At 42.9% G+C, this 21919-nt stretch overlaps 1 protein-coding gene across 1 annotated transcript in view; it reads left to right on the top strand.

Annotated features, from left to right (window-relative positions):
- The window catches only part of nfatc1 (nuclear factor of activated T cells 1), a 221768-nt gene that overhangs the window by 101534 nt on the left and 98315 nt on the right, over positions 1-21919 (top strand). Inside the window, 2 exon segments of the mRNA XM_051935707.1 lie at positions 526-581; positions 3460-3592. Coding sequence (XP_051791667.1) covers positions 526-581; positions 3460-3592 — 189 coding nt within the window.

Raw genomic sequence — 21919 nt, 5'->3', positions numbered from 1 at the left:
TCACTAAAAGAATTTGTTTTTATTATTGACTGGGATTTGCTTGAGGGTGTGGGGGGATTACTTGATCTGATTTGATTCTTGTAGGCTTTGGGGGGGCCAAGTAGCGCAATACACAAATCCAGCATCCTGGTTTCAAATGCCACGCCAGAAAGTCACCAGTGTGGAGTTTGTATGCTGCGTCTCCTTCCAATACTCCAGTTTTCCTCTCACATCCCCAAAGACGTTGAGAAGCTTTAGAGAGATGGACAACCCTAACCCTACCAGTAGGCCCAGATGCAAACCCTGCAGCCCACCCTGCTGCACTAAATTTTATTAAGCTGATGTGGAAACAAATGTTCTTTTATTAAATATCCATAAATGGCTGTTATCCTTCTAAAATGCTACTTCTGTGAAAGACCTGCCACCTGTCCATTACTGGTTCCTGCCTTGTGCCCAGTGCTGCCAGGATAGACTCTTACCCACCAGAACCCTGAAATAGATTTTTGTTTTTGATGTTAACACCTCTCTTTTCTTTTGTTTTTCTAGATGGCCACCATGTATGGGAGATGGAGGGAAAAGTCGATAAGGACGCCTTTAAGCCAGTAAGTATAAGATCCCAAAGTGCAAGCTGTACCAGGCTTACTTTACTTCATTGATTTTGATGTCAAGCTGCGATGCAATGGGGCAGCAAGGATGGCGCAGTGGTAGCGCTGCTGCCTTGCAGTAAGGAGACCTGGGTTCGTTTCATGGAGTTTGCATGTTTTCCCCGTGTCTGCGTGGGTTTCCTCCCACAGTCCAAAGACATGAAGGTTAGGTGCATTGGCGATCCTAAAATTGTCCCTGGTGAGTGCTTGCTGTGTGTGTGAGTCCAGCGGTGGGCTGGCGGCCCTGCCCGGGATTGGTTCCTGCCTTGTGCCCTGTGCTGGCTGGGATTGGCTCCAGCAGACCCCTGTGACCCTGTGTCAGGATATAGCAGATTGGACACTGACTGAGATGCAATGAAAATTTGAGAAATGGCTGCATGAGCTGTCAAATGTTTGCACCCGATGGTTCAGCCATGTTTAATTAATGCAGCCCACCACAGCGAGTGATGGTGTAGAGCTAATGACCAAATCAGTGTTAAAATTTGAGCACAGGAAAGGCGCCATATAAATAAAATGTATTATTATTGTTATTATTATTATTATTATTATTAATTATTATTATTAGAGTGGCTAGGAGTTTGCCAGTTCTCCCTTTGCCTCTCTTAAGTTTTTCCCCGCTACTCCATACTTCCTGTTCTTCCAGCTCAGACCAGTCTCAGCTGGCTTGGAGTTATGAAGTGTGGCAGCGTAAGTCAGACTGGCACCTTTAGCCGAGTTTGCTCTTCACCGTGGCACAGTGATGCTTAGACATGGAGAGAACATGGCGACTCCACACAGACAAGAAGTGGCCGTGTGATTCAAATACAGATCATTAAATGGTGAGGGGGCTGCCATGACTACTTAACCACCTCGTCACCTGCTCTTTTAGATAGATAGATAGATAGATAGATAGATAGATAGATAGATAGATAGATAGATAGATAGATAGATAGATAGATAGATAGATAGATAGATAGATAGATAGATAGATAGATAGATAGATAGATAGATAGTAATTTTAGTATAGTAGGCAGGATAGATAGATAGGTAGATATTAATTAAAGAGTGATAACAATGCAGGTATAACAGACAATAACTTTGTATAATGTTACCGTTTACCCCCCCGGGTGGAATTGAAGAGTCACATAGTGTGGGGAAGGAACGATCTCCTCAGTCTGTCAGTGGAGCAGGACGGTGACAGCAGTCTGTCACTGAAGCTGCTCCTCTGTCTGGAGATGATCCTGTTCAGTGGATGCAGTGGATTCTCCATGATTGACAGGAGTCTGCTCAGCGCCCGTCGCTCTGCCACGGATGTCAAACTGTCCAGCTCCATGCCTACAATAGAGCCTGCCTTCCTCACCAGTTTGTCCAGGCGTGAGGCGTCTCTCTTCTTTATGCTGCCTCCCCAGCACACCACTGCGTAGAAGAGGGCGCGCGCCACAACCGTCTGATAGAACATCTGCAGCATCTTATTGCAGATGTTGAAGGACGCCAGCCTTCTAAGGCTGTATAGTCGGCTCTGTCCTTTCTTACACAGAGTATCAGTATTGGCAGTCCAGTCCAATTTATCATCCAGCTACACTCCCAGGTATTTATAGGTCTGCACCCTCTGCACACAGTCACCTCTGATGATCACGGGGTCCATGAGGGGCCTGGGCCTCCTAAAATCCACCACCAGCTCTTTGGTTTTATTATAATGCCCTGACATTAATATTTCTTTCATATTCATCTATAATAGGCTTGAATGCAATTTGCCTAACAATGTTCAGTATCAGTGGTTAAAAAAGAATAAAAACCTTTTAAGGTATGGAAAGCAAAGATTCGAGTTTGCAGCTCTCTAATCTGGCAGTGCACATAAATATGCGTTGTTTTATTTATTTATTTATTTTTTTTTTAATCACTCCGTCTTTATTTTACGTTTATTTGATTTTACACCAGATGAAGCAATTAAACTTTTTTTTTTTTTTTTTTTTAATGTATAATTAAAGAAAGTTACAGATGTATCATAATATTTTATGCTGGTGTAATAACTTCATATAAACCAAGCAGTGAAAGTTTATTTGAAATACAATTCTCGTAATTTTTAAGCGAACTCCGCCTTTCTTGCTTTTTATCTTTTGTGGGCCGTGTGTGAGGGGCCCTGAAGTGTACAAGTCCTGTGGTTTAGGCTTTAAATGTGCATGTCAGATCTCTAAAGGGTCACATATTTGAGACCCTCCTCAATAAGGTTCCTTCTTTCTGCCTTCTGCACAGAAGTCTCACAGGGACAGACGTGGTCCTCAATTGAGAATACATGTCTGGTGACAACCTGTAGTCCTTCCCCACCCAGGCTCTGCCCCCATCTTCCTAAATCTCCCACCCCTAATTCCTCCAGTCCGTGTGTTTTAAACTGCCAAATGGGGTTTCAGAAAGAGAGAGTGTGAAAGAAACTGAGAAAAAGATTTCACGCTGAGAGAAAATGAAAAGGGAATATTGCTGTGGACGGCCAGTGGAAGGACTGGGGGGAGAGAACATATTCGGGGCATTACCTCCACCAGAGTGATAGATGACAGTCCCCCCTGGTATATAGCGGTGCCTTGGACTCCCACAGGGCTCCTTGGGAGTTGGAGTTTGGAGCAGCCCTGTTGGGTTCCATGGGCGCCGCCATAGGGTGTTGCAGGAACGGCTGAGCCCTTTGGTGCAGCACTTCTGCCACCCCTGGAAGGGATCATGGGACACCTGGAGACACATGTTTTTAATGCCAGGGTTTCCACTGAAGGCACATATTGACATGTAAATCAGAAATGGAATTGGGCTGACAGGTAGTAGCCGCCGTTGCACTTTCCCGAGTCTCACTCCTTTTCAATGTTCTTTGCAGACCCAGCTTCTGGTTGAGATCCCACCCTACCGAAATCAGAGGATAAGCAGTCCGGTCCAAGTGCATTTTTACGTCTGCAACGGGAAGCGGAAGAGAAGCCAATACCAGCGATTCACGTATCTTCCAACCAATGGTAAATGTTCATTTTTATGATTATTTTTGTGTTCTAGTCCTCTTAAATTTGGATGCATAGCCCATTGTGTGACGATAATTGATATTTGCAGTGTTCACCAAGTGGTCTCGTTTTTTTTTTTGGTCCACGAGTCCTTTAGAAGAGTGGAGTTGGGGGCTTCATAAATGAACACATTTATAAATGAAAGTGTTAAATAGTGTAAAATGTGTAAAAGTATCACACGCGTGAGCACAATGCTAATATTGTGAGTGATGTGCTTCAATCTGCACATGTGGCCTTCATGCACAATGATAGAAACGGTCATGCAAGGTGAACGCCATTAGCTTTACAGTCTGTAGTTCCTGCAAATGAGTGATGATGTTTGTTACTGAGGCACACAGCGTTTGTCTTTCAGGAGACTATGCAGACAAGATTTTGGACATGCACAGAAATGGGGGCACGTTACAGGCCATTATTGATCAGCACTGTGATTCCAGAATTTCTGCACCGTGGATGACAATGAACCATAACATGCATGCATGAAGGACCCGCACTGCACTTCCCATGGCTGATCATGGATGGCACTGGAGAAGATTGTCAACACGATAGGCACAGCACACCCTGACCATCCGACTCTCCTTCCTCCGAGGGTTGACTCTCATTACGTTATCAGCTGGGGAAGCCTTCAAAAAAAAAAAAAACAAACAAACAATCACGGCACACGGTCCTTTGAATCCCCTGAAAGATGTTGCTTGCCTCAGTAACAAACGTTATCATGACTTTGCATGCTTTGGTGAATTGGTAAAAGATCTGTGAGCCTGTGAAAAGCGCATCTTCGAGATGGTGGAGATCTCTTAAGTCCTTACCTCACAAAATCATCAGCGACACCCGACTTGAGCAACATCAATGGAGTTGGACGTGGAAAGCTCAACTCACCACTGGAAGGGTAAGTGAAAAATGATCTGCAGTGTGTTTGTACGTTCTTCTACAATCAGCAATACCGTTGCCAATTTAATGGCCCTTGTAAGCACTGAGCACGCTCTCCAATGATCTTCGAGATTTGACCGCCCAGTTCTAATCACACTATCAGCTCAGCCATGCCTCTCTTCCTCATGTAGGACACTAAAACGGCATTTCATGCCATTAAAATATGTAAGAGGGGGTCAACATGTTGTCATCAAGAGCCAATATGAAATCAGAGCAAACTCCGTTGGTGATAAATTTGATGAAAACTTAACACGTGAAAGCAATTAATGATACAGATTAGTCCACGAGAGCATTGGGGAATACTGAAATGGTCACTTGGGCCCCACACTACTAAGTTTTCATTTAAAATCTTTTTGTTTTCATCTTTCGTCCGCAGTCTCCCAGCTGTTTCAGCACCTGGAAACAAAGACATTTGAGAACGCACACGGAAGCCATCAACTTCTGAAAACGCAGCCTCAACGTTGTAATGTGGACGGGCGAAAATGCAGACTCTAATCGTGTTTTGATTTGTTCATGCTTACTGCGTGGGCCTACCATAAATGTTTACTCGTTCATACCAATTAGATAGATAGATAGATAGATAGATAGATAGATAGATAGATAGATAGATAGATAGATAGATAGATAGATAGATAGATAGATAGATAGATAGATAGATAGATAGATAGATAGATAGATAGATAGATAGATAGATAGATAGATAGATAGATAGATAGATAGATACTTTATTAATCCCAAGGGGAAATTCACAAATTAAGCTTCATTTCAATGCCACAGTGTGTCTATGATTATATATGTTGGCGAATTTTGACTAAAAAATGCGAATATTAGTTGCTCCGTTTTCACCTTTCACCCTCACTACCCCAGCGTTTTCAACACTCAAAAATGAAGACTTTCAGAAACGCACCCTAATCGTGTTTTAATTTGTTCATGCTTACTGTGTGGTCCTACTATAAATGTTTACTCGTTCATACCAGTTAAGCTTCATTTCAATGCCACAGTGTGTCTAAAGACTGTGTTATGAATATGTACGCTGGCAAATTTTGACTAAAAAAATGCGGATATTAGTCGTCGTTTTCACCTTTCACCCTCACTACCCCGGCGTTTTCAACACCCAAAAATGAAGACTTTCAGAAACACACTCCAGTGCCGTCGACTTCTGAAAACACAGCCTCAGCGTTGTAATGTGGACGGGCGAAAATGCAGACTCTAATCGTGTTTTGATTTGTTCATGCTTACTGTGTGGGCCTACCATAAATGTTTACTCGTTCATACCAATTAAGCTTCATTTCAATGGCACAATGTGTCTATGATGATATACGTTGGCAAATTTTGACTAAAAAATGCGGATATTAGTCTCTCCGTTTTCACCTTTCACCCTCACTACCCCGGCGTTTTCAACACCCAAAACTGAAGATTTTCAAAAACGTACTCCAGTGCCGTCGACTTCTGAAAACACAGCCTATCAGCATTGTAATATGGATGGGTGAAAATGCAGACCCTAAACATACTCTGATGTGTTCATCCTTATCGTGTGACCATAACCTACATTCCGAAAAAATGCAGATATTAGTCTCCATTTTCGCGTTTCGTCTTCACTACCCCAGAGCTTTCAATCCCCATAAACAAACGCTTTTGGAATGGCTGTCCAGAGCCATCAACTTTTGAAAACACAGCCTCAGTGTTGTAACGTGGACAGGTAAAAACACGTTTTTTTCGAAAACGCAGTTTCCGAACGTGCTGTGATTTTTTTTCATGCTTATTGCGTGGCCTAACCATAAATATTTACACGTTAACACCAATTAAGCTTCCATTCAGTGAGTAAAGATTGTATTATGATTATGAACATTGACAACATTTTGACTGAAAATGCAGGTATTTGTCACCGTTTTCAACTTTTGTCCACACTACCCCAGCATTTTCAACCCCCGAAAATGAAGACTTTTGAAAAGGCTCTCTGGAGCCGTCAACTTCTGATAACGCGGCTTCAGTATTGTAATGTGGATGGGCGAAACTTTAATCATGCTCTGATTTTTTATGCTTATTCATGGCCCTACCATAAATATTTGCATGTTAATACCATTTGAGCTTCATTTCAATGCCACAGTTTGTCTAAAGATTGTGTTATGATAATGTACGTTGGCAAATTTTGACTAAAAATACAGTCATTTCTCATCGTTTTCACCTTTCGTCCACACTACCCCAGTGTTTTCAACTCCTGAAAATGAGGACTTTAATCGTGGCCTAATTTTTTTTTCATGCTTACTGTGTGGGCCTACCATAAATGTAAACTCGTTAATACCAATTAAGCTTCTTTTCAATGCCATACTGTGTCTAACGATTGCGTTATGATTACGTACGTTGGCAAATTTTGACTGAAAATGCAGATATTTCCCACCGCTTTCATCTTTCGTCCATCACTAACCCGGCATTTTCATCTCCTGAAAATGAAGACTTTCAAAAAGGCTCTCCAGAGCCGTCAACTTCTAAAAACGCAGCTTCAGCATTGTTACGTGGATGGGCGAAAATGCGGACTCTGATCGCTCTCTGATTTGTTTGTGCTTATTACATGGCCCTGCCCTAAATATTTATACGTTAATACCAATTAAGCGTCATTTCATTACCACAGTGTATCCAAGCATGACATTATGATTATGTACATTTGCAAATTTTGACTAAAAATGCGGATATTAGTCTCCGTTTTCCACTTTTCGTCCAAACTACCCTTGCGTTTTCAACCTCCAAAAATGAGAACATTTTGAAAGCCCTCTCCAGAATTGTATACTTCTGAAAACGCAGCCTCAGCATTATAACGTGGATGGGCAAAAACACGGACTCTGATTTGTCAGTGCTTATTGCATGGCCCTTCCCTGATTTTATCCTGTCCATTACAAAAGTCTCATTCCCTGATTGGTCGCCCTTCACAGAAGTAAACCGTATTCCAACATAGCGGACATTGAAGAGCTGCTTTCCATGGCACTTATTGTGTTGCTTCCCTTTATGCAACTAAATTTCGTTTTCGACAGTTTGAATGCTGCATACACGCGAAAAAGGCAAATAATTTACAGGTCGCTACAGTTTTGCAATAAATCCCGCGGCTGGAGGTGTTACTGGCCCTTCAAGGACTTTTTTGCCAATGCGCATATGCCCAGTGTAAGTGAACATCTACGTCATACATGTTTTTCGGTCAATTTAGTATGGTCATGGATACTTGGGTAAATGACGTGAAAATGATAGCATGGATGGAGATCTTTATGGTTTAAATGAAAACATATTGGTGTGCACGTAGCTCATATACTGGCCATTTTATTAGGTCACACTTCTCTCCCAAACAGCCAATCATGTAACTGCAACATGCCGACACAATCAAGGGGTTTACTTGTTGTTAGACAACATTTTTGATTGGCAAGGACGCCAGATCTAAGCCACTTTGACGGTGGGATGGTTGTTGGTGCCAGGCATGGTGGCCGCAGTCTCTCGGAAACAGCTGTCTCTAGAGTTTATACAGGGCAGGCCAAACAACCACAAAATCCTGATACGGGCAGTTGTATGGGCGACACGAGAGAGATCAGAAGGGGTACGGCCAAGTGCGTTCAGAACCTGAAATACTCAGATGACAGCATTGGAGTGCAGAAGGGCATCAATGAATGTTTGGTCCTCGAAACTACGGAAGCAGAAGGCCACGTTGGAGTTCCACTCCTACTGGACCTGGACAAGTGAATATTGCGAAACTGTCGACTAGTTTGATGAATCTTGATTTCTGCTGCCACATGTAGATGGTACATGTTAGAATTTGGCATAAACGACATGATCCATGGATCCACACTACCTTGTGTCAATGGCACAGACTGGTTTTGGTGGTGGTCTAATGGTGTGGGGGAAAGATTTATTGGCACATGTTAATACCATTTCAGCTTCATTTGAATGCCACAGTGTGCCTAAGCATTGTGCTGCGATTCTCTATGTTGGCAGATATTTGGCAGAATGGTTCTTAATCACTATTTCCTATTATGAGCATCTATTTTTAAAGTGCTGAATCTGATTTCATTATCAAAGTTGTTTTCTTTTATTTGAAAATATTTTGCGTTGCTTTCGTCACCATTTAGTTTTTCCCAAGGCGTCACCATCATCATGACATGAAGACAGTTGCTATTGTAAAAGAGGACAAAGAGTTGGGGTAACACCACCACCCTGTATATTGTAAAGGCAAAATTAAAGCAGCTTTTCAGCAAAAAAGAAAATGTCACTAAAGATATGAGTCTCAGATCAGACTATCCAAGATGGCGACACTTCTGGTTAAATGCCAGCCAGGCAGGAACAGGGCGGCTCCAGGGGGATGGACACTGTAAGTGATGTCAGAGATGTTGAGGTTGTCAGTCATCCGGTTTGTAGAGGAGGGAAGAGCAGAGACATTAGAATACAGTGCCACCCTGTGGATTGGTGTAGAATTACCTCCACCAGAGCTTTTAAGCTGTCCCCAAGGCGCACGTGTGTGACAGTTATGAAACGTGGTCCCGGAAGTCCCACGCTTGACATCATCATCATCATCACGTTGCTATAAGAATCAGCACGTCAAATAAGTTACTATCCGAGGTTGCAGATATTTTATGCGAGTATTAATTATTGCCCTTTTGATTTACCTGGACCTTTCCTTTAGAAGTCCTTACTGCGAATCTTGGGTTTTGATTGTGCGTAGATGAAATTAAAATGTTGGACTGATGTTAGGTTTCTACTCATCATCCCCTTTAAACTTGATAGGCTTTTCCGGGTGTGAGGTTCACACATTGTCAAACAGGTGATGCGCCATGTCGCAAAGCATGCATTACCTCGCAAATATGGCAGTGCCTTCGGTTTTCACTCCAATGTCCTGCATTCTTCCTAAATCTCTAAGTCTAATAAGGGGTGGAAGAAAATCTGCAGGAATGCTGTAATGCATAGCAAAGTGGGCATTAACCGGAATGGTTCTTACACTTCCTTCAGTCCTCATGTCAAAGAAATGTCAGCTGTTCTGGAAGAAGACTGGGGTCCAACCCAGTATTAGATAGGTGGACAGTCTAATAAAGTGGCCAGTGAGCATTTTAGTAAGTGTGTGTTATTTTATGTTGTGACCACAAGGGGACGCCACTGAACCCCAAACCTCAGACACGACAGTGCCAACCACAGTCCCAGGTTCAAATAAAGGATTTTACTTCACCAAATGTGCATAAACAACCATCCACAATTACAATCCAGTGTCTCTTCTTTCTCTCCTTCCACTCCTCTGAGTGTCACCCGCTCCCTCTCGACTCTGAGTCATCCTGGTGAAGCACCCCGGGAATACTTCTGGTGCCACAGTGTGCCCTCGTGGAAACATTTCCTGCTCATATGGAAACCAGGGAGGTCAGCACCCTCTAATGACACCCAGGGAACCCTGCCAGGGCTGCACTTCCGGACTCCAGTTCCCATGTACCCCTGTGGGTGTCCAAACTGGGATGCGTCAGTAGGACCACTGGGAGTGGAACTGCTCTGGGCTTCCGCTCGTCCATTCATTATATACCTCCAGCTGAGCAAGAAGCTGTTCCCTCGCCCAGCCGGTGTGCCCGTCTGTCCTCAATGGTACATACAATGTGTTGTGTCAGAGCAGTGTGAATGTAAATTTGAAATCCCCTTTGCAGGAAAATCCAAAGTGCCAACATGTAAAACTGTAGAAAGCGTTAAAAGTTTAGGGGTCTGTTCAAGGGTTCTCGGGGGGGTCCCAAATCTTCCACAGGGCAAATGAATGTGAATGAAAACGTGCAAACACATTGCAAAGATTTTTTCACTTCTCTTTGTGTCTATGTGCATTGATGTCTTGACGACTGCTTTTTATTTTCATACAGTTTTATTTATGACTGAAGTTACAATGAATGATGCAGACCAGCATGTTAAGAGAGGAATGGCTATAATTGTATTAAACTGTTTCAATACAACTAGGAATTTTCAGATTGCTCAGATAAGGACTGATGGGTACAGAACCTATGGATTTTCTAATGGACTTACAAAGGGTTATTGATGGATTTATGGAGAAATCATGGAGACGACGGAGCAAAAACCTTTCCATACGTACTTACCAAATAATTCCAATGCATGCTTAGCTTGCAGTAATATGTTGAGATAAAATAACGTCACCTCCTCACATCAACTTCAACTCAAAATTTCAAAGGGTGAGGCCTATGCCTGCATCGTCTGGGCACAAAGGTGGAAACAACGGGACACACTGCAGAGCCCACTCACACACAGAGACTCATTCACATCCACTGGGAACATTTAACACAACCTTACATGGTCACATGTGCTGAATCGGGTTCAGGGACACAAGTCAGCACTGGATACAAGGCCTTGGACAGGATAATAATAGTAATAATATTATTATTTTTAAATCTTTGCATTTATATAGCGCTTTTCTCACTACTCAAAGCATTTTAGTGAGGGGGAGCCACTTCAACCACCAACCTGGATGATGTGATGGCAGCCATTTTTGCATCAGTGTGCTCACCACACATGAGCTGTTAGGTGGTGAAGTGGTGTGAGAGAGAGATAGCCAATTAGAGGCAGGGGATGATTAGGGGGCTACAGTGACCAAGCCATGGAGGGTACTTTAGCTGGGAGCCTCTATTTGTTAATGAAGGATGCCCAGGGATCCTATATGACCACAGAGAGTCAGGCCCTCGGTTTTACGTCTCATCTGTAGGATGGCATCATCATTGCACTGGGGCAATGGGTTCCACATTCAGACCACAGGGTAAGCATCCCCTGGCTGGCCCCACCAACACCTCTTCCAGTAGCAACCCATGCTTTTCCTAGGTGGTCTTCCCTCCAAGGTCTGGCCAGGCCTGAACTTGCTGAAGGGCAGGTGGTGTGATGCCAATCCATCGTTTACCTCCACTCACACTCAAACAGGGCAAATTTAGAATCACCAATAAAACTAACATGGGTGGCTTTGATCAAAGAGACAAAATCAAATAGCACAAATTATTATAAAATAAAGTAAACCGCTGCCAAAACAAGTCCTGTTCTATCCACCATCCATCTCGACGTGTTTGTGGATATGCGTGTACTTTCACCAATGATCTGTGCCAGCCTATTGTTATTATGGTCAGATCAGTTTCATAGGCTACAGCTGAGCAGGTGAGGAAGGTACTCATTGGTGGATGTGCACGTCATGCTTTGCTGATCTCAGTGAGAGAATACCATTAGCCAATCAGGCTGGACGTCTCGAGGCTTCTTGATTAGGCTGAGGTCAAACTACTTGAGAGAGTAGAAGGAATGGAGGCAGCTTGTCCATCTTATTGCCTTTGAGGATGTCAGATTACATAACGGAAATCGCCTTAATGACGATTAGCACGACTCCATTAGTGACTTCTCAGCACACTTTCAAATTTTCCTGTTGTTCCCCGAAAGAATTAGATGGTCAACATGTTGTGGTGATCAGTGTTAAACAGAGCAGCTTGTTATCTTGTCTCCCATCTGTCGTGGCTCATTGAATTGACATTTGCGTTTGCTCCTCTGTTTTCATGGTTCAGATACACCTGCTTCTTCTCGTCTTCATCTTCTGATAGATCTGATTGGATTTTCTCTTTGTAGCAACCGTTGGTGCTCACTGGTTATCAATTCTCGCACACACAAGACCCTAACCCACAAGTTCCAACAATCTGTTGTGGTTTGTCACAGAGTGCTAGGAGATGTCACCCTACATGACGGGCAATCACAACTGACAGCAGTTCACTAGGGTTGTGTTACTGAGGACTGTGAACAATAATTGCTGGAAAAGCTACGTTAGTATTACAGGGGGGTAATACTTTAGTGAGGAATAACTTCAAGAAAACTGTAGAAATAACTCAGTGTCGGTTTCTTGTTCAGTCTTCTTCCTGACATTATGAAGCTTATCTCATCCACCCATGAAATAGTTTTTTTTTTTTTTCTGAATTTTACGTCTGGGAAGGATTCTGAGAAGTCAGTTATGAGGAATCTCGCTGTATGGGGATTGTGAAAGAACGCCTATTCAGTGTAGTGGATCTCAGCTGTTACTTTAGCATGGATTCTTCAAGAAGAACATCTGGGCTCAGTTGCAAACCTTTTAAGGGAAAACTGCAAAAATAATACAAAAGGTTTTCTTCTATTTTAGAAGACCAGTGAGTCTCAGACACATGGATTAAATTACCCAGTTAGGGACCTTCAGATCTCGAACGGATTTTATTTTGGACACTCTAGAGGAATAGGATGGACGAATGTCAAATGGCCTGTTCTTGTTGCCATTGTTCAGCGGGGCACAGCCGCAAGCTTGTTAAGGACAGACTGAGCAGAAATATCTGAAAGTGTTTTCTTACTTTAAAGGACCATGGATACATGGAATAAATCACCAAGTACTGCGGTGGAAAGTAGGACTTTAGAGGACTTCCAGTCTTGACTTTATGTTATTTTAGACAATCCTGTTGAGTGTTCTTTCAGTAACAATGGTGAATAGTCGAGCTTTAGCAGCACATGACCAGCAACCACCATCCATGGCCTGTTCTCATCACAGCATTTTTAACGTTCTACGCAGTTGATGTTAATCAATAAAAGATCACCTCCACAACCCGGAATTCCATTGTCTGGATATTAAAATCAAAGACTGACTACATTTCGACTACATTTTGTCCAAATCCTCGTTTATCTTTGGTGACAGTCATGTAGATATGAGCTTTGCTGTCTCAAGGGGTCTAGCATCCTGGGTTAGAATCTCACACCAAGGTTTTCCCATGCCCTCCATGCCAAAGATGTTATGTTAATTAAAATTCCGAGGGGGGCCTTGTGTGTGAGGACTGGCACTCCATCCGCGGCTGTATGTCTCCCCGTGATGCTGCAGGTTTTAAGTTCTTGTGTTATGTTAATGAGACCAACAATTTAGATCTCGCATTGAGTAGCACAAACCAGCATTTAAATGCACTGATTTCTTATGAGCTGTAGCTTGCACTTATTCCATAAATATTATTAGTGGCGTCCAGCTTCAAATTAACACTTAATAATGTCTCTGTAGGAACTTGGTTTTCAGACACGCACTTACAAATGTTCATTTAAATCTGGTGGTTCTGTTGTGTACTCCGTAGTTCAGGGGGGTTCAGCTTTGATTGCATTTTGTATGTAGATTGTCTTGACTGTGATAATAACTTTGTATCCACCTGCAAATTTGATTCCGAGTCTAATTTGTGACAAGAGGCACCTCAGGTTCTTGTAAGAAACAGTGGCCTTCATGCACTTGTGTTTGGATTATTAGCACCAACTGATAAACACACGGCAGAAGGGAGCTGATGGGCTCCGGTAAGCCGCTCGGCCCCTTCAGGCCCTTCTCTGCCAGAGCACTTTCTTAATGGGTGGGCTCTGTGCAGACGAAAAATCACAAAGAGGGGTTTCATTGATTGTACCAGCTATTTGCTACCATGGGGTTTGGCATTTCATTTAGTATTCTTTTTTTTTACATAATGAAATCTTAAGTTCATGAAAAATAATTCTTGAATATTCTTTTATACATGCTGAAACTGAGAGTCATGAAAAATAATCCTTTAATATTCTTCTTTTATGTTGAGAAATCAAAATTCATGAAAAAAAATCTTGTAATATTCCTTTTTACATGATGGAATTGAAAATCTTTTAAAATGAATCTTTACTATTCTTTTTATGTGATGAAATTAAAATTTCTGAAAATAGTTTGGAAATGGAGTTCCTTTTTAAAATTTACTGTTTTTGTTTTTTAATAAAGATATTTGATCATCAGGTACCTGTCTTTTCAACTTTTTAAAATGTTCTCATGTTCTACTCTATAGTAATCTACATACTGTACATTAGATAGATAGATAGATAGATAGATAGATAGATAGATAGATAGATAGATAGATAGATAGATAGATAGATAGATAGATAGATAGATAGATAGATATGAAAGGCACTATATAAAATAGACAAATAGATGAAAGTTGCTATATAAGATAGATAGTATAAAAGGCACTATATAAAATAGATATGAAAGGCACGATAGATAGATAGATAGATAGATAGATAGATAGATAGATAGATAGATAGATAGATAGATAGATAGATAGATAGATAGATAGATAGATAGATAGATAGATATGAAAGGCACTATATAAAATAGACAAATAGATGAAAGTTGCTATATAAGATAGATAGTATAAAAGGCACTATATAAAATAGATAGATAGATAGATAGATAGATAGATAGATAGATAGATAGATAGATAGATAGATAGATAGATAGATAGATAGATAGATAGATAGATAGATAGGAAAGGTGCTATATAAGATAGATAATTTAAAAGGCACTATATAAAATAGATATGAAAGGCACAATAATAGATAGATAGATAGATAGATAGATAGATAGATAGATAGATAGATAGATAGATAGATAGATAGATAGATAGATAGATAGATAGATAGATAGATAGATAGATAGATAGATAGATAGATAGATAGATAGATAGATAGATTTGAAGGCACTTTACAAAATAAGTAAATAGATATGAAAAGCACTCTATATGTTAGATGGATAGCAACACGTAACATGCCCACCATATTTTTAGAGATTTTAGATGTTCTTTCTGTTCTTTTTGTTCTTTTTGTTGTTTTGCAGTTTTTCCTTCCCATAGGAAAGTTTTACCGCTCAAAGTGTGATCTCAGGTGGCTCATGATTCTTAAAAGAGATTCTCATTTTTGTGTCATTTAAGAATCACAGATGTTTCTCCTAAAATTCCTTAGGATATCTAGATTTCGACAAAAAGGAGACCTGAGTTACAACTGAGGTAAAAGGAGTCCAAATGGAGACTTTGATTTGAAAAGTGTGGTCTGTTTTGTGAGCTCTCCTTCCAGCCTTGTTTTAATTTCTTTTAAGACTTCACATTTTTATTTATTATTGCACTGATGCCTTTATCTGAGATGACTTCCAACATCTGGGCTGCTGTTGGTTCCATTTCTTATGTTTTTCCAATTGTTGCAGAAGCAGCTGAAGTGACTTTCTTGTGGTCATTTGGTGTCAGTAGTGGGATTTGAACTCATAACCTTAGGAGTGGTAGCCCAAAGTTGTAACCACTAAGCCTCACTCCCTGCCTTTACTTCCAGAATGAGAGTGATGTAATTGGAGCACTGAAACACAAATCAGAGCAATTAGTAATAGTACTCAGAAGCAAGGTCTACATAGTAATCAGAGTAAAGAGTTTTATTGCCACAAACAACAGTCCATACATTTCCCCATCTATTTCTAAGCACACAAGGTAAATACTTTCAAGTTACAAAAATTAAATGTTATGGCGTATGGCCGGGGCGCTGGTCTAGCCAGGACACCTCCACGCTAGAAGGACCAGGGCAGGGAGCGTATTCAGAGCATTGGCCACCCACAGGGCTCCATGAGAGCTGGAGTTTGATACAGCACTGTTGGGATCTGTGGGCGCTGCCAGGGGGTGCCGCAGCTGCTGCTGTGCTCTTATGGGCAGCTCTTCCGGAAGTAGCACAACGAGCACCTCAAGCACTTCCGGGTGCCTTATAAAAAGGGCCATCAGCCACCACCCGGGAGCCAGAATCGGGTGGGAGAAGATAAAGCTTGCCAGGAGAAGTGGAGGAAAAGAAAGAGAAAAGGAAGAAGAAAAAGATTTGGGTGCTGTTGGGCTTCAGACTGTGCTGTATGGGTGGGAAACGGGGGAAGGCGTTTCCCACGGGAAAAGAAAGAAAACTAAAACTTATGTGTACTTAACTTGAGTCCTGCGTCTGGCTGTGTCGGGGTTGGGTAGCAGGAGCGCCCTCTGCAGGCCACAATGTCAAGACACTACTTTGACAATCTGAGCCCATCGTGTGACTTTGCTGAGATCTACGCTGAAACTCACAAGGAGTCCCTTGTGAGAATATCGGGGTAATTTTTTTTTTCCCCAACCATCCATCCATCCATACTCTTCCGCTTATCCAAGGTCGGGTCGCTGGGGCAGCAGCTTGAGCAGAGATGCCCAGACTTCCCTCTCCCCGGCCACTTCTTCTAGCTCTTCCGGGAGAATCCCGAGGCGTTCCCAGGCCAGCCGGGAGACATAGTCCCTCCAGCATGTCCTGGGTCTTCCCCGGGGCCTCCTCCGGGTTGGACGTGCCCGGAACACCTCACCAGGAAGGAGGCATGCCCGAGCCACCTCATCTGACTCCTCTCGATGCGGAGGAGCAGCGGCTCTACTCTGAGCCCCTCCCAGATGACTGAGCTTCTCACCCTATCTTTAAGGGAGAGCCCAGACACCCTGCGGAGGAAACTCATTTCAGCCGCTTGTATTCGCGATCTCGTTTTTTCGGTCACTACCCATAGCTCATGACCATAGGTGAGGGTAGGAACGTAGATCGACTGGTAAATTGAGAACTTCGCCTTACGGCTCAGCTCCTTTTTCACCATGACAGACCGATACAGAGCCTGCATCACTCTGGACGCCGCACCGATCCGCCTGTCGATCTCACACTCCATTCTTCCCTCACTCGTGAACAAGACCCCGAGATACTTGAACTCCTCCACTTGAGGCAGGATCTCGCTCCCAAACCTGAGAGGGCACTCCACCCTTTTCCGGCTGAGGACCATGGTCTCGGATTTGGAGGTGCTAATTCCCATCCCAGCCGCTTCACACTCAGCTGCGAACCGATCCAGAGAGAGCTGAAGATCACGGCCTAATGAAGCAAACAGGACAACATCATCTGCAAAAAGCAGTGACCCAATCCTGAGTCCACCAAACCGGACCCCCTCAACACCCTGGCTGCGCCTAGAAATTCTGTCCATAAAAGTTATGAACAGAATCGGTGACAAAGGGCAGCCCTGGCGGAGTCCAACTCTCACTGGAAACGGGTTCGACTTACTGCCGGCAATGCGGACCAAGCTCTGACACCGATCGTACAGGGACCGAACAGCTCTTATCAGGGGGTCCGGTACCCCATACTCCCGGAGCACCCCCCACAGGATTCCCCAAGGGACACGGTCGAATGCCTTTTCCAAGTCCACAAAACACATGTAGACTGGTTGGGCTAACTCCCATGCACCCTCCAGGACCCTGCTAAGGGTGTAGAGCTGGTCCACTGTTCCCCAACCAGGACGAAAACCACACTGTTCCTCCTGAATCCGAGGTTCGACTATCCGATGGACCCTCCTCTCCAGGACCCCCGAATAGACTTTTCCAGGGAGGCTGAGGAGTGTGATCCTCTGTAGTTGGAACACACCCTCTGGTCCCCCTTCTTAAAGAGGGGGACCACCACCCCGGTCTGCCAATCCAGAGGCACTGTTCCTGATGTCCATGCGATGTTGCAGAGGTGTGTCAACCAAGACAGCCCTACAACATCCAGAGCCTTGAGGAACTTTTTTTTTCCCCTCAGGACAAAATCCTAAGAAGCAGGAGACCAAAGATCACGTCTCCTATTTTATTTCTTTCTGATCTCATTGTTGCAAGAGCTGCTGTTGTAATAGTAAAGCATCATCAGATGTCATGACGAGATGGGAGGAAATATAAATGAACATATGAATAAACATGTGAACTTTAAGACACAGTGGCACCCTCAACTCCCCCCTTAATTTCGACTTAGCCTTCAGCTCTTGTACCTCTTTCCATGGAGTTGCTCGAGGCTTCTGGTCCAATAAACATCTCTTGCATCACTTTCCTACGAAAGATCAAGCGGTGGCCCATGGGAGGCAATCCTCACCGGAGTATCATAGAAGGAGTGCCATTAAGAGCCTTGGTCACAAAGAGCCTCGGAGTTAATCATGAAATGTACGGCTAAATGATTTGTAATCTTCAGGGCCCCTGCCTGGAGGTCCCATTAAGAAGGTCAGAGTTTTAATCAGAGCCTTCCACAATGGAAAAAAAACAACCTTGTTGGGTTTACTTGGTTGAATTGTGGCCGTTGATCCCACACGACGTGTTTACTGTGCCCTGATCTTCTGAGTTGTTTCATCACATGAAGTATTCAAGCAAATTCTAATCGTTGATGGCTTCACTCCAACAGGAACTGACTACACCATTTTGCCATTATTCTATTGCTTTCAGCTGCATGTTTCTAATTAGGTTAAGCTTACGCGATTCAGTCATTATTTTGCATCATTCTTTTTCAGACAGCTTTAAAGATATACTCCACCGAAATATGATGTATTCTTTTATATAGGTTACTTACCCCGTGTAGTTTGTACTTGTTTCATGGAGAATGGACATCACAAACGTTTTGATTAAGTGACCATCTGTGGAGACCAATGCTGGACCTCAGAAAACAATAAAACATCCATTAAAAAAATCAAAATCTGTTACTCATGTCACGTAATCCACATGTCGAGTCATCCAGTTGTACGCTCACAACGGGCGTACAAAATATATGCGATTTTTGATAAAACTTCGTTAAACTAGCCACGTGATCTGTCGAAGAGAGGTAACAGAATACATTAAAAAATGTGATATCTCTTGCCCTACGTGCACCTTCAGCCTTTGGTAACTTCCCTCAAGTTGTCTGAACCTCTCTTGACCGGCGCCCCCCTCTGTCGAACGCGTACCCGTATAGCCCGCTTCTCATACTCTATTCATTTCAAGGGTGTCTGTTCAACTCCTTGCTTCCCGTGTTGGAAGGCAACACACCGTGTGGCTTTACTCGTCTCCATGTGTCTCACACTCTCACGCTTTCAATTAAAGTCAAACTGACCAATCATAGCAAAGAGAAAAAAAAACTGACCAATCATATTGCACGCAGGGACTGGACACACACACACACACACACACACACACACAAATAACTTAATGCTTTATTATACAGAAGATCAGGAAACATGCGGACCTCTGGTCCTCCCAAGATCAAGAGTTCAGTCACAGTAGTTTGTAAGTACCAGCAGGTTACGATGCCAGGGTGGTCATTCTTCTTCTTCTTGTCTCCTTATTGGGACAAAAATGAACAAAATATACAAGTTAAAGTAACCGTTCTCAGTCACTAAGTCACTAAGTTCCTTTGTTTTAAGACAGACTAGTTTATAGAAGATTTTCAAATTTCGAACCTTTGTACAGAGCAATCTGTTTGAGATACTTCAATGAAAAATTGAAATGTAAATCTCAATAAAACCCGTCCACGAGTTATTTCATGTGGACAGACAGACAGACAGAAAGGCAGGCAGAAGTGGCTACCACAGTAGGTGCTTTTCACATTATTATATACACAAATGCACCTAAAAATGCAAAAAAAAATAAATAACTGGGAAATACGTAATGAAGGAATGGGCCAGTATCCAAACCGGGAGTTAAACAGATCTTTTATCAAAGCCAATAGGGTCAAAAACAGGGGGAAAAAAGATTTGTTACCCAAAAAGTCGAGAAAATGAATCATTTTCAGTCACGATCTTAGAGAAATCTGTCAAGCTCGGATAACGTGGAACCCCCGAGGATGTCGTTTAACCCGCTGTCCTGATTATGTCACAAAGGAGCACACTCTGGGGAATTCTGGGAAGTGTCTCCATGGAGACGGTTCATAACAAAAGTCTAAAATTGTGGCAACCGTCGAGATTAAAAAAACGTTAACTTTTTAACATAATAAGATACAACAATATGGACTTTGAATCCAGGTCCCCCATGTGTCAAAACCCCGTATTCAATATATAATTATACTAGGGGGCTTACCCCCTGCTCGCTTCGCTCGCTAACCAACCTGGCCTGCGCTATGCGCCAGCTACTTCGTGTCTCTGCCACTCGTGTTGTGAAGAGGGGGGCTGAACGCACCCCAAGGGGACACAGTCGCTCCTCTGAAACCCCCTCTTAAATGGTGATACAATGAGAAACAAATGCAGTTTTCTTTTACCTCCTCTTTGCTCGATCAGCTGCTGCTGTCATGCCGTGTGATCTTCATCTCGTGCTGCGCTTCGAACATTTAAAAGCCGGTACAGCAGCTGTCCTACTCTTTGTCTTTTATTTCCAGCCCCAGGCGTGGTTAAATCACTTGGCACAAAGTCTCGTCTCGTAGGATGTGAGTTCTTCATAATTTTTAGTTTAAAATTTAAAAACGGAATAAGCATCTGAAAATCTAACAACATCACATTAAAGTTCAATAAATTCTGAAAAGAATGATACCAAGCATATATATGTAGGTTTTAAAATAAGCCTGATTTAAAGTGTGACAAAAAATGTGACCTAAAATCGTTGCACTTTTAGACTTAGGATTTTACATATAGAGAGTAGATGAAAGTACCAAGAGGAGCTGTACGAAAAATGCTTAATTTCCAAAAAGATCATAATAGTAGAGCAAAATAAATTTTTGCATAAGATTCGTCAGGGTCAGAAACCCCAGAATAAAATACAAACCTTTTCCAAATCCTGTGGCAAACACCCACAAGGCCTTCAAGAGCGACACCTTATTCATGCAGACGTGTCTGTTTATTGGCACCATCAACGTAGAACTACGGTATAAGTGGCACCACGAAAGCGCAGTTCTGCAAAAATGGAGCTGACTGCCAAACCAACATGCCAATAAACCTCCGTTCACGCGGTTAAACTCAGAATAAAGATGATATTCCTTCCCTGTAAAGCGCTGTTTATGAGAAGTAATTAAAATGAAATGGCGACAACAGTGTTGGTTGCCAGCTGCATTCCCAGGGTTCCTGGTTTTCATCCTGCCGTCACAATCAGATGGAGTTTAATCGTTGCTTTTCATTGAGTCACGCGTCCTTCACGCAGCCTGTTTTCTTGTTTTTGCCATGTCGGGGGGCACTCGGACGCAATGGTACGGAAATTATGCCAAAACCTAACCCCCTTTCGGATTAGCAGCACAGTTAATCAATAGCTTCAGTCCTTTTAGACTTTGTCAATCTCCCACAGGAGAATTGTGTCGCAGGTCCATTGCCAGACAAAGCCAAACTGCTGGACCCTCTTCCAGTGTCTACTCTTATACTGAAACTGGAAGTCATGTGATCAGAAAGTGTAGATTTGGTGCTTTCTTTCAAGGACCTCACTGGGCGGGTCTTACGCTATGCAAATACCGGTGACCTTAGTGGGCGGGTCCTTTTCTGGCAGTCTTCTGGCCTTTAACTGGGAAGAGGAAAGAGCATGCTGTGAAGTAGCTGGAGCCCCTCTGTTTGGACTTAGGCTTTTCCCTGTACCACCATGCTGGAGCTAAATCTCCCTCCCATGTCAATTCAAGGGGTATGTGCTTCAGACTCCAAGGGGGGCCAACCTCCCTCACTAATAATCTAATAATACTGAAAGGGGTGCCATTTACATAGCACAAGTGGTGCCTGCTCCATAACATTTCAGAACAAAAACTATGGGCACGGAGGGGTGCAGGTGAGGTCAGGCTGGGAAGCGTGCACTGGCACAGCGCATTGCT

The sequence above is a fragment of the Erpetoichthys calabaricus genome, chromosome 13, assembly GCF_900747795.2.
Source record: "Erpetoichthys calabaricus chromosome 13, fErpCal1.3, whole genome shotgun sequence".
NCBI lineage: Eukaryota > Metazoa > Chordata > Cladistia > Polypteriformes > Polypteridae > Erpetoichthys > Erpetoichthys calabaricus.
The sequence above is the reverse complement of the archived record's forward strand: the minus strand, read 5'-3'. Positions and strand labels throughout refer to the sequence as shown.